At 42.3% G+C, this 13,767-nt stretch overlaps 1 protein-coding gene across 4 annotated transcripts in view; it reads right to left on the reverse strand.

The window, feature by feature from the left end:
* The window catches only part of scube1 (signal peptide, CUB domain, EGF-like 1), a 65,550-nt gene that overhangs the window by 25,255 nt on the left and 26,528 nt on the right, over positions 1-13,767 (reverse strand). For 2 of the 4 annotated variants that reach the window (XM_028397716.1, XM_028397735.1), the window contains exons 5-7: positions 8,966-9,094; positions 7,611-7,727; positions 2,911-3,000 (exon numbers count right to left, since the gene is read on the reverse strand). In XM_028397716.1, the coding sequence (XP_028253517.1) occupies positions 2,911-3,000; positions 7,611-7,727; positions 8,966-9,094 (336 nt within the window). The remainder of the gene's footprint in view (positions 1-2,910; positions 3,001-7,610; positions 7,728-8,965; positions 9,095-13,767) is intronic. The other 2 variants (XM_028397743.1, XM_028397726.1) reach the window with 1 other exon arrangement.

A 13,767-nucleotide genomic window follows, 5' to 3' on the forward strand; every position in this document is an offset into this window, starting at 1 on the left:
TATGGGAAATTACTCGCTTTTGGAGCCAGTCCCCAGCAGTTGCGGCGTGAATTACAAGTTTTGACACTTCCGCATGGGCTTCAACTTTGAGCCCCGAAGGTTGCCACTTGGTTGTAAGGGATGCATCAGGTGACTCCTTCACAACCCAATCTATCTATAAGATTCACTGCATGTTGGTTATGATAACATTATTTTTTATAAACAAATACATCAAATCACAACTTAACAATAAGTGTAATTTTAAATCAGATCATCACCACCTTTTTCAAAAGGTGTAAAAAAACATTTTTAAGGCATGTTACCAGTATCTGCAGGTTGGTTCACCCACATTTACACATTTTGTTCTGGTAATGATGGACATTAACATCTCTTATTTAATTTGGGCAAAATGTGTCATTGGTTGATTCCCTAAGTTGGCCATGACAAGAAAAAAACAAATAATCAACCGGTCACAAGAAGGCTGGGAAGATGAAAGAAGTGAATATAATACTTTGCAGATTCAGGAGGTGCAGCAGCTTCATCTGCAGAGATGACAACATGTTACAGAGGAGAAGTGAAACGAGGAAAGACAGTAAGTATAAACATGTCTTTCACCCCACCCCCCTCTGTCCGTGAGAGGAGTACACGTGTTCTATTGATCAAAGCTGGAGAGCATAACACAGAAACCCATGACGCTGTGTAAACACGAGCATCATGCCAAGTGACAGTAACTGCTGTAAAAGGGTTAAAAGGGGCACAATAACCTTTCAGCACTCAGTAAGATGTCCTTTAGTGCTGCGATAGGCACTTCAGTTAGCTGTCAGTCAGCACAGATCTGCTCTCTAATCAAGCTATAGGGATACACAAACACACAAACCCAAATACACACATCTGCTATGAGATGATGATTTATTTTTTTATCCAAGGCTACAGCCACTGCACAATGTCTCTTTTTTGGACACTTTGCTCACACGTGTCCAGCACCTGGAGCCTAATTTAGCAGTTCATTCAATATTAACATTATGGAATGTCACATAGTGACTTTAGCCCCACGCTCACCCCCACTCCTCGCCTCTGTCCTATCTTTTTCTCAACAGGCAGCCTTCGCCTCAGCAGCATGTTCTTATTAGCATGTCGGCTGCAGGACCATTTGTCTTGATCAGTGTGTTGTGTGTGCTGTGTGATGGCAGCGAGGGCAGAGACAGCAGCGGCATGCGTCAGAACAGGCAGACAAACTGATGGCAGTGTCAAATCTAACATACTGATGCTGCTCAGGTTGTGCCAGTGCAGCAGTGGGCTGGACTGTGCTCTGTGAAACTATGTGCACGAATACGAGTCCCTCAACGCAAGGCAGGCCAATCAGATCAACACATCTAAAACTGCTACAATTTCAGGTTGCAAATAAAGCATTTGTAGTGCACTCCGGACATTCTCCAGACATTAACCTGCACGGCCACATGTGTAAATGCTAATGGCTGAACACAACGAACATTCATCGGATATTAACCAGGATGTATAATGACATTTGTTTGTTGTTCTCTTTCTCTTTCATCGACTCAGTCCTATCTTCCTCCTCCTCCCCCACCTGGCTAGCCATCAACAGGAGGGTGCTGCTATTTGAGCCGGGTTCAGCTCAATGTTTCTTCTGTTAAATGTTCCTTAAATGCTTTTGGTATTTGGGAATTTAGATTGTAAAACGCTATATAAATCACCATTGAACTGAATTCCCAACGAGTCTCATTGCTCTGGTGAGCACCTCTCCTCTACAGCACATCTGGCACAGACAGCCTCCTGCTGGGAGCTGCATGCACACCTGATTCTCTGGACTCTGACCAGTGTTCAGTGGTGAAATGGGCTTGTGTGACTCCTTTTATTGAAGACATTTATATCTGTCCATACCTCTGAGATAACACTGAGTGTCAAAGAAGTCTGACAACATGTTGCATTGCTGGTTAGAAGTGAGGAGTGGTTGTTTTGACCTTAAAAGGATGTGTTAGGGCATTATGACATAAAATAGGCCACCCTCTGTTGCTATATTTGATAGCCCAGCAGGACAAGAGACATGCTGGTACGGGTGGTAAAGGAGAGTTTCAGAGAGGTCACTGAGGGAGGAGAGAAAAGGACAGAGAGGTCACAGAACAACACGGAAGTCCCTAAAACAGATTTTCCATCAATTTCCTTCAAGCCAGAACCTGCAGAAAGGAAACCTGCACAAGGAGACATGGTTTAATTACTGTAAAGGAGATTGGTGAACCTCTGTTTGGTTACCTCTGTCTCAGAGAGTGAAAGAAATTCATGAGATTAAATAATGTGGTAGAAGATGGAAAACGGTGCTTCAGGAAAAAAAGAATAGGCTATCTGATGGGAATATAAAATAAGAGGCACGATAGTGACCGGTGTGATGCAAGGATGACCAAGGGTAGTTGAAGCAAAGGATTTTAAGACGAAGCAAGAAAAAAAGGATATATATATTATGAAGATCTAAAATCTAAAATAATATTTTGCTGTGTCAGGGAACACCTCTGTACTCATAAGATAATAGAGTCAGTGAGCTCTTGTTTTGATAGTATACTTTTTGTCTCGGGTATTTAAAAAGAGGATAATGGAACACAGAACATTCGGAGTAACTGGGAAAGTAATTGTTAGTGACTGAAAAACAACCTAAGAGCCATCCAGGAATTAACTAGGTACAATTAGGTAGAAAGAGTTTAAAGAAACAGTGACCTCCTTCAGTCCTTTTTCATCATGTTAGATACAGATGCAACGAAGCTGTAACTGTGGGAGTAGACACAGTGGGCGTCAAAGGTTTACCATTGTTTTTTAAACAAAATAAATAAGGGAGAAGAGAACGAGGAGGAACGAAGAGGAGTAGAGTCGGGATACAAGCACAAGCGCCATGGCAACACATAGAAAGAGGAAGAAAAGAGTTACCCATAAGTAGCCGCCGTTTCACCCGCTTGTCCACATCAGCTACTGACGTGGCATTGAACTCAGAGCTCTCAATTGCAGCCTCATCTTTCTCTAAAACACAAGTGACAAGGGGACAAACAGTGAGCAGCAGGTTAATGAGAAGCCCAAATGACCAGACCTTCAGCCCCTCTTGGCGTTTGAGCAAAAAAAAAACCAAAGCCAAGAAGCAAGAAGCGATGAAGAAGCGCCAAAATCCCTGTTAGAGTGTTAATCCCCCAAACAAATGATAAATCCCCCAGAGCAAATCAAAAGAACAAAACAAAATAAATGAAAATGATCAGTATCAGTGTGTAGCTTACAAAATATAAGCGGTATAGGCAAATAGGAAGGGAAGGGGGTTCAAGGCTTATATGAAAAGAGGCTTTGTGGAAATGATAGATTTGTGGAGGATGGAATGGGATTGGGGTGAACATTACGGGGGATTTTAATTCTGATGTTGACGTTGTTGTTGTCGCCGATGGAGTTTCTGTCTTCCATATCAAACAGCCACACTGTGTCAGCAATGATTCCCTCGCATTAGGATGGAGGAAGGCCAGAAAGAGAGGGAGGGGAAGGATGTCCGACATTTCCAAGACGAGCTGTCTTAAATGTGGGCAGGGAGACAGAAGCAAAGAAAACTAGGTGGATATGAGAGAAGAGAAGAAGAAGAAGAAGTGGTCGAGAGAGAAGGACGAGATCACAAAGCAGAGAGAGGTGCTCAAAGATCTGAGCAATGACAACATGATCGAAGGGAATGATGAGGACAGAAGGAAAAAAAACAGAGAAAGAGAAAGAAAAAGAGAAGACAAAAAAAGAATCAGTCCGATCGTGGCCCACAATGGGCGAGGTATATGAAAGAAGGAGGGATGCACACATGGAGAGATGGGATTTGAAGAGGGAGTGTAGGGAGGGCATGCAGAGGAATAAAAAGCAGGAGGAGGTAGTCTGGGGGCAGCGCTGGTTGCCTGTTTGTCTATGGAACACATCACAACTGGCTTTAACACTCAACGCTGGAAAACACCATGTTCCCAAAAAGCTGGGCAGCAGGGGTGGAGGGGGAATGTAGGAAGGTGGCAGGTTGGAAGGGGGATGGCTGTTAAAGTGGCATGCATTTGCTGCATTTTGGGGGGTGGTGGGTTTGATGATGGGGCTCAGAGAGGGAGGGCAGCCTTTCCCTGGGCCTGAGTCATTAAGGCCTGAATGAGCATCTTTCTGTGAATGGATGCCACTTGCTGCAAAAGGACAGGCCTTTGATGTACAGTTTTTTGTGGGTGTTGGGGGTGGATATGGGGACAATTAACGTCCTTTCCATTCCTCAGACCTGGCCTGCTACCGTTTTCTCTCTCTCTCTCTCTCTCTCTCTCTCTCTCTCTCTCTCTCTCTCCTCAAGCACATGATGGACAAAGTGGAGGATTCTCTGAAGCACACTCAGGGATGAATGGAGGCTTTCTGGTGCTGAGCTAACGGGTGAAACGTGCTTGTGTGAATGTGTGTGATTGTTGAATCAAGAGCTTTTGCATACCAGTGTGCGTGCTTTAGAGCGTCTGCTTGACTGAGTGTGTGAAAAAATGTGTCCAAGAGGGAGATAAATTGTGTGTGTGTGTGAGAGAGAGAGAGTGTGTAAGACAGGGTGAGAAGGGGTGGGAAGAGAGAAGCCTGGCCACTCACTCCTATAGGAGTCTATGGGACTAAGTGGTGGTCAGAGGCCTGCGGAGAGGGGGAGTTGTTTTAGAGAGCCAGACCTATACAGGACAAGGAAGTGGAAGAGTTAAACCACTCTACACTACTAAAGCTAGGAGGAGAATGGTAAAACCAATGCACTGGAAGAAAACAGAAGGACCAGGGTCGCTACAAAACAACAACAACAATAAAATGTACTTCAATTGAAAAAGGGAAAATGAAAGAAAAAAAAACAAGAAAGAAAAAAGGGGGAAACCAAATAAATGCAGTCTCCCATGCAGCTCGGCAAGCAAACACACAGCAGCTGGACGGATTAGTGAAAGAAGCGGACAAATGGATGCGGCACATGTGAGTGAATACATGCAAACACACAAATGGCAGGTTACACGAACACAGAAAGGTGAAGTGTGCTAGTTCCTGCCTCTCTAACATGTGTGGAGCAAGAATGGGTGCTGATGGATGGGGAGGAGACACGGAAGTCATTTTCTTGCTTTGTGTTTGGGAGGTGGAGGATGAGGAGGTAGTGAGAGAGCTGGAGGAGGAGTTGGTTAGGTTTTGCTTTCGTGGGGGCTTTGGCTAAGATCAGGCTGCAATTGAGATGTCCGTTTTTAACCACAAAGTCTAGAACAAGGCCTCCAAACCCCCCCAACCCAGAATCAACTCTTTCCTCTAATGCAATGAGGATTCATCCTTATTTCCACCTGATTTTGTTTTAACATGGATGCTCAGACAAGACAGGCAATCAGGTACTATCACCAGAAAGCAGGAGGAGGTGGGAGGAGGAAGAGGAACAGAAGGACAGCACTATATAGAAAGGGTAAAAAAAGGGGATGGGGGGTTAAAGGTAGTTCCAAGTGTCCCACAGTTGGGACACTTGGACCACAGACAGAGGGGTCCTTTTCTTAAATTATGAAGAGAGAGAGACAGAGAGAGAGAGAGAGACAGAGAGAGAGAGAGAGACAGAGAGAGAGAGAGAGAGAGACAGAGAGAGAGAGAGAAGACACAAGACACTGGGAAAAGAGGGAGAGGAGGGTTCCCGCTCTCATTCTGCCTTCTCTTCTGAGTCGTCCTTTCTTGATGGAGTGTTCCGCTTCTTCTACCAGCTGAGGAAAAAATAGTTAGTGGCAGTCAAAAACTAGTGCTGCCAAAAAGCAGCACAGCACTCTGCTCCAGTGGTGAGGGTGAGGGACAGAGAGAGGGACAAAAGCACAGAAAGAGGAAGATGTTTCCAGTGTTCAAATACAACAGTAAGGACATCAAAATGACATTTGTCTAAAAGCTATACAAACCTTCTCACATAAGTGGTAAAAGTAATATAAAACTTTGACTTTCTATTTGGTTTATGTGTATTTATACTACCTAATGACAAATGAACCAGACTTTGTCATATTATCAACACAATGTATTGACCTGTCATGCTGTCAGCTTAGAGAGTCAAGACAAGCTCTGAATGTCACCAACTGCTGCTTCAGGCAACTGTCATAAACACCTTTTCTAGAGTTTATATCAGCTCTGAATATGTAAAAAACAAAAAAAGCCCCAAATGAGACTGTGGTATGGTCTTGGTTCACTCTCATATGCTTACTTTGCAAATTTGAGGAACTGCCGGCTATCACATGTCAACCGCCATCTCATAACACCAATAAATCCAGGTTTTTGGGGAAGTTTTAGGTAATTGATTTGGATTTCATCCTTTTTTTCCTGACAAACCACACAGCATTTTTTAAAGAATAAAGATTGGCCTCTTATTTGGTGTTTTCAAGTCAATTCCACTGAACCATCTACTAACTAACTATCTGGTCCATGTATCCTTGACAATAGGTCATGCATATTGTGTGCACAGTTTAATAATAATTTATTCCTTCAAGTAATCCAACACAGACTACAGAAAACACACACGTTCTGAGAAAGAGAAAGATTCAGATTCTACAATGTGCTCAACTTAATCACCTTCACAACAGCAGAATAAAATACAGTCTCAACACCAGTTGTTTAAGTAATCTGAGAACACCAGTGTTTGGAGAGTAAATAACAAATGGTAAAAACATTAACATGCTTAACCCTTCGATTGCTTTTTAGGGTCATACACTTAAACAGCAACCATTTTTGGCATAAGCTGCAATAAAAAGGTTTCCGAACTTTACCAACATTCTTGCATTTACATCAGTATAGGAAGGAGGTGGAGAATGGAATGTCTTTTTGGGCCGAGTCTGGGCGTAGCCATCTAGTGTGAACTGATCACAGACCCGACTGCAAACACGCGTCGTCAACAGTGTCAATGAAAAAGACACTGGAGATCAGAAGACATAGCAGGAATGTTAGCGGTTGGCAAACAAAAAATTGATGCAACCAACCATGTTTGTTTACCCTTTAAACTGTTTCCCTTGCGAGAGTGTGCGCAAGAGTTTTTCTGTGTGCAGCCGGCTTCAGTTAGCTTGGATCATGTAGTCTGCGAACCTTCTTCAGGCAGTTGATTATTGTGTGATAAGGAGGAAATCTGCTGTACTCCTAGTCCTTTTTAAAATCTGTAAAGACCTGTGAATGTTGTGTAGTGTGTCCCCAGCTGTCATTGGCTGCTTGCCTCTCCAGTGGGCTTGTCTGTCAACAAGCACACTGTCATTGAAACTGGAATATCAGAATCTTAATTTATCCTAATGCAGTAATTAGAGTTTTGTAGATGAGGCCAGGCTACAGGATTTCTACACATGCTATTCTTACGCTTACAAATAATTAACTGTCATTATGGATGTGTCAGTCAGTGACTGACTCTGTTTGGCGTAAGAGGCGCCTTGCCTATTTTGTGTTTAAACATGCTTAAATAAGCCAGCGCAGGGGGAATAGAACCTTTGGGGAGCTCACACCCCCTCAGCCACACTCTCTTTCTTGCGTGTCATCTGTGCCACGGGCTTCTACCACACAACAGATGTTACAGTCACGCAGCAGTGAGAGCTTTGGGGAACATGTGTGAATAAGACAGGAAAGGATAATGCCTTATCACTCACCGATGCAGGTCTTGCTGTCTGAGTGCAGGGCATACTTCTGGTGGCAGCCACACACTGGTCCTGTGTCGGTGTCATCACACGTGTGTTGGCATCCGCCGTTTCCATAGTTACATGTCACTGAAGACAGGACACACATTTAAGTCTTACTTATTTATAATGTGATTTTTTTAAGTTTATTGTAAGGAACAAAATATGAAAACATGGAGCGTGCATTTAACAATGCTAATGCTAATTTGCTAAAATTCTCATTAACATTAGACATTTAAACTTTAAGGAAGTTGGAATTAGAACAGATTTGTCTAAAACAAGACAAAGAAATGTGAAAATAAAAAGTGTAGTGTCATTTGTCATTAGATCTCACTCCCTTTACATCCTTCCTTCACTCTAGAATGGCCAGCTATTCAGTATTTATTATAAATCCTTTATCATTTGAAGTTCACTCAATTTTTAAAACAAATGAAGTGGTATGTTGATATAATTTCAAAAAACTTCCCTAACTTTGTCCAATATTTAATCTTGATGTACTCTCAAGAGGGAAAAGAAAGGGAAAAAAACGAAACAAGAATGGAGGAGAGAGCAGGAAGACAGAGGGAGCATGAGAGAAGAAGTGATTTGTAGCGAGAACTGCCATCTCTTTCATCACCCATTTACTACCGTCCTGTGCCGCCGTGCTCAACAGGCCGACACAGCACTGCGTCCCTTGCCACCAATGAAATATTACCACAGCAGGGGATGCATTAGAGCCTTTCAGAGACTCTCACAATCTTTACACTTTCACCGTCTGAGAGGAGAACAAGATGTGTTGCCAAACAAAGTGTAACTAAAAGCTCATTCCCCCTCCCCTCAAAAACAGCAGCGCTGAATTCCATGGCTGCAGGCGCTCAGTGTGAAGAGTCAGAAACAGTGATAGAGGAGCAAAGGGGTGTTTAGAGACATGAATTCTTTCTACTGAATCCTTCAGCACCTTCAGCTTGGCCTGAAACGCTTAACTGATTTTGGTATTAAATGTCCACCCTCATATTTTACCACTGAAGGCCTGCTGGAATTTGTCCATCATTGCTATTACAGATGTTTATTACAGGAACAGTTTAGATCCTTCATCACACCAATACGTAACTCCAATAAAAATCAAGCCTATAAAAAAGTGTTAATACCTTGATGCCATGTGTATTGTAAAATAAAGTGACAAGTCTATTGACTAAAGATTAGCAGATGACGGAAAGCGTTATGCAAAAATGCATGTATACCTTCAAGACATCCCACCTCTGCGAGCCGTTAACAAACCTGACATGAGGTCAGCCTTACTTGCATGCAGGGATGTGTGTGTGTTTGTCGGGGTCAGATGTGATACATACATGTACAGTCCTTCTGGTTTTTGGCCAGATCAAAACCAGGTCGGCACTCGCATGACACCCCGCCTTTTCCTGGCGCCTCTCTGCAGATGTGGGCGCAGCCGTGGTCCTTGTTCATGCAGTTCATTCCATCTGCGCAGGGGACACACACCAAGGGACGAAATTTGTTAGAAATTTGCTGACTTATGACTTGACCTCATGGATCAGTTCATTGTGGAAATCTTAGATTTGATGATGTACCATTACAATGTGTAATAGATTAGTGTGGCTTTGGTGTGTTTTAATAAATGCATGTTTTCACATTTCAGTAAAAAATAAATGGAACTGTCTTGACTGTTGCTGGAAACTGGCACCCACTTTATCACTTTACCACTAATCAGAGGTGAGAGCATCCTCTTGGGTGCTGTAATCAATCACAAATGTTGGGTCAGATGTAGTATTAAGACGAGACAGTAAGTAGACTTGTAACTGAAGACATGTGGTTTCTCTGTTGTATGTGTCCAATACTCAAGCTGAACTGAACAGCCAAGGGTCATCACACCACTCTTTTCCCTTCCTACCTGAGTACTTTTCTAAATCACACTGACACCTCTCTATCATCAATTAAGCCTTGTTCCTCTTCACTCCTTTGTTCCCTCTATGTGTTCGTTTCTTCACCAAGGCATGTCTGATGTGCTATGAAGTCTATTCCTAGTGATTTACAGAGCATACAGTGGCAATAATGTGCGGAATAGACGGGGTGTTTAAATCTTGATTAGACGGGGAAAGGAGCTAGGGGGAGGAAGCAGAGAGGAGGAGGACCAAGGGCCAATGCTCTCCAGAGAGACAAGTATAGGGAAGATAGAACCAGCCAAAGATATCACTGAGCTCTGGAAAGGAGTGGGAAAGTTAGTCTGGGAGTGTGTGGATGTCTGCTCATCATTCCACAATTAATTGCTTTCACTTACAAAGACATGTATTGTACGTAGCAGTATTATTACAATCCAAGATTTAGGTAGTTTTTTAATGAATTTTGTTTCATGCTGCTTGTAAGAAGAAGGCTGGAATAGCATACTTCTTTATGACTTTTAAGTCTGTAATCCTCTGAAATAGGAGTATCAGGCTACAACATGGGGGAGCTCTCTCTTCAAGGACAAACAAATAGCACTATAATGAACTCCTTTAAGAGGACATACCTGTAACTATGGCTTCATAATTTTGCTTCTCAGTCTATCATATTTCAGTTTAATGTTGAAGAATGAAAACACTGACTAATGACCACATGTCTGTCCTTAAGTTCCATTTCTGAAAAACATAGCACTCTCATTCATTCTAATAGAGCCAAACTGTAATGGAACAGACACCAACTCACAAGTCTCAGATTTTGCTAAAAAAAAATTAAATGAATAAATGAATTAAATAAAAATAAAAATAAAATAAAAACATTCAATGATATTAGCCGCTGTACAGCAACCTCAGCAACCCAGCTGTGTTCTAATGAGGCACGGCACACGCTTGTTAACAATTCATGAGCTTTACTTCTTATTAGGAATTTAACCAACCAGAGAGAGAAAGCAAGAAATGCTGCTTACACAGTGTACAGGTTTTTTTTTGCTCCTAATAAATCAATATTAGATGGGAAAGAAATCAAATATATACTTAAGTATGGGTGAGAAACATACATCAAACATCAAAACAATATCAGATAAGTGATTCTCTTCACTGCCATTAATCGTTTTAGTCTCTAGTCTCTAGTGCATTATTTTAGAACTGTAGCACTCATCGGACTTCGTTTAGACACACCCCTTTCCCTGGTCCCCATGACAAATAATGTCCCTTCACAGGGCCTAGAAGCGATTCAAGCACTTCATTATGGTGCCATTCTCCCAGAGAGCCCCCTTCACAAACAAAACCTTCTTTCTTACACACTGCCATTCGAGCTGTCCACTCCAAACTGGACCATTCCATCAAAGTGCAAAATCAAAGGAGCCAAACCTTTAAAGGAAATTGTGAATTTACATAATCAACAAAAGACAATTTGTTCAGAGACTTATATAATTCAGACAGTATATTTCAGTTAGCATTCAATATTGGCAGGTACTGATGCGCAGCCAAAACTGTAGAATCCATTAAATTAGCCAAGCAATGAAGCCAGGCGGTCAAAAAAAAAAAAAAAAAGTTGCCAAATCATGCAATGGTTTTGTTTGAAAATTAAACTCATAAGAAAGCATTGTTTCTACAATCAATTTAAACCTGGGAGAAGTCAAATAAGCTGAGGCAGGGGGAGAAGGCGGACACAGGCCCACCACTCCACAATCAAGCCTAAAACAGCAAACAGAGCTGCGGGCACACACCGTGGCCTTTCAGCGTGTCCAATGTGACGAGGCAGTGAGGCAGGCCAACACAGCCTGAATAACCTACATGTTAAGCTCTGCGCATACACCCACATGACAAGGAAGAAAGTAATGATAATGTTTAGGTCTGAGGACAGGGGCTCAGCAATTGTGAGATTGTAGAGCTTGTGGTAAACTTAAAACAGAGCAGAAGGGTCCTCCATTGCATTCTATCTTAGTGACAAGACTGTTCTAGAGGCAGCAAAGAGGAGCAAAGTCAAGACCATCCTGCGCCACTCCTTCCATCTACTCTCTTTCTCAAGTCTGCTCAAGCATGTAGAAGGACAATCCTGCTCCAACGTGACAAAATGCTGATGTCTTGTTTGAGATGTACATATTCTGTTGCATTGTATATTTTGATGAGAAAAAAAAATAGAAAATAGAAGAATGAATAAATGTTGACATTATTTTGAGATGATTCTTGATTTGAATCCTTGCTGAGGATGCAGACACACATGCTCCTTCTGAGCACAGTGGCGTCCACGCTGCTTCACTAGCAATGAAAAGGTGGGGAAAAGGTTGACATTTCTTTTCTTTCCAGCTCAGTGCACAGCTTTGTTTAGATTGGGAAGGTCACCAGGTTTACAACTACTCCTCATTGGGAGCCCCAGCAGGTCCAGATAAAACACTGAGACACATCTTCAAAACCCAATAAGAGGTCCCAGGACAGAGTCTGCCTCTTCCCTGTCTCTTTTATTGCCTGTCTGTCTTTTTCTTTCACTCTTCCTGTCTTTCCTTATCCACCACTCCACACATCTCCCTCTCACTCTCTCAGGAGCTCTGACTCCAGATGAAGTCCAAGCATATCACAGCCGTGTTATTACAACCTGACTCTTGCAGTGTTACACCCCAAAGCCCCAACAGTCTGGCTGGCAAAGTATAATGGGAGACAGAAAAAAAAAGAAGGAGGAATGAAGTGAAAGACAGAGAGTGATAGAGAGAGCAGAAGTGAAGAAATGGGAGAGGAATGTGCAAGAGAGAGGCAGACAGAAAAGATGGAGACAGAGTAGGATAATTTAGAGTCTCATAGTTGCGCTGCTCCTGCGTTCCCTCTGAGGCTGATGAGGAATGAGGTGATGCTAAACGCCAGGCTCACAACCTGATCTCCTCACCGGGGACAAAGAGAGATTTCACAGCTCTATTTAACTTTGGAGCTAAGCTCGTGTTAACTTTTGAGGACATTAAAATGTACTCAATAAAAAAGAAACAGAAAGAAATACTGTGTGGTTATTAATACTCAATTTCATACAAAAATGGACAATGGACCAAAAAAAAAGGAACGCATTAAAAGTAGTAAGTAATTGTGACATGAGTCTCAGTGCAGCCACCTGTTTGTGGTGTCCACAGACAGTGTGCACTGGAAAATCATAAAATGTGACTGAAAGAGAGGTCATGAAGAGGTCCAATTTATTTTTTTTAAGACAACCAACTCTGACCACTCTCAGAACACTAGGGAAATCAATCCAGCTAATGGATGGATTCATGCTGCATCTGGATATATCCAGATTTTTCTGAGTCTGAAAAACACAAATCAGGATATATTCGGATTTATTCACCTCTCGGAGGTGGATCAAGCCAGTTTGCCTTAAATCTGGCTCAGGTCTGAACACAAATGCAGCTAGCAAATCTCACTAGCGATGTCATACTTCCGGGTTCGAGAAGACAGTGTCCGGGTCGCATACAAAAGCCATATGTAAACATCCAGCGAACTACAACAGCTTTGCCCTGAGTTTATTTTCAACAGGGCTACAAAGGAATAAATTGTGTTTTGAACCGAAAAAAAATAAAAAAACGAATGGCGCAGGAAAAAAATGCATGAACCATGCGCATACGCGGTCCTACTACAGCCTGAACAGACTCTGAATTTTACGAGGTGCCACCTAGTGGTTTGGAGGACAACAAATAAGCTGGGTTAAGCTGGATCGAACACTTGTGTTGTGTGTGATAGCCAGATTAGAAAATAGGTCTGAACGTATACAGCTTAAAGGCTATCTGGGGTCAAATAGATGTTTCTGTATGAACAGAACTGATAAACCAAAGAGACCCCAGCCACAAGCAGGAACACACTGATGTATAAAAACATTAAGGTTTTGAATGTATTGGTTAAGTGAGAAGTCAGACTTCAGACTTAGAGACAAACAGGATGTGAAGGACACACAACACCACAAAGACACCATGACAACAGCAGCAGACTGGCATCTCCATGTGCAAGAGTGTTTACTACATCCATGACTGCATACATTCTGTGTTTGCACATGAACTCCTGCTAATGACCATGTGCAAGCCTGCCTGTGCCCACACATGTATGAATTACTAGTTCAGTAGGCACTCAACCACCCATAAAGAAGTCCACTTAAAAGGCCACTTTTAAATAAACCTCTGTAAAAAGCCACAACTGCCATATCAAACAGGAACAATTTATACTACTGTTAC

The sequence above is a fragment of the Parambassis ranga genome, chromosome 2 (genome assembly GCF_900634625.1).
Source record: "Parambassis ranga chromosome 2, fParRan2.1, whole genome shotgun sequence".
NCBI classification, from domain to species: Eukaryota; Metazoa; Chordata; class Actinopteri; family Ambassidae; genus Parambassis; species Parambassis ranga.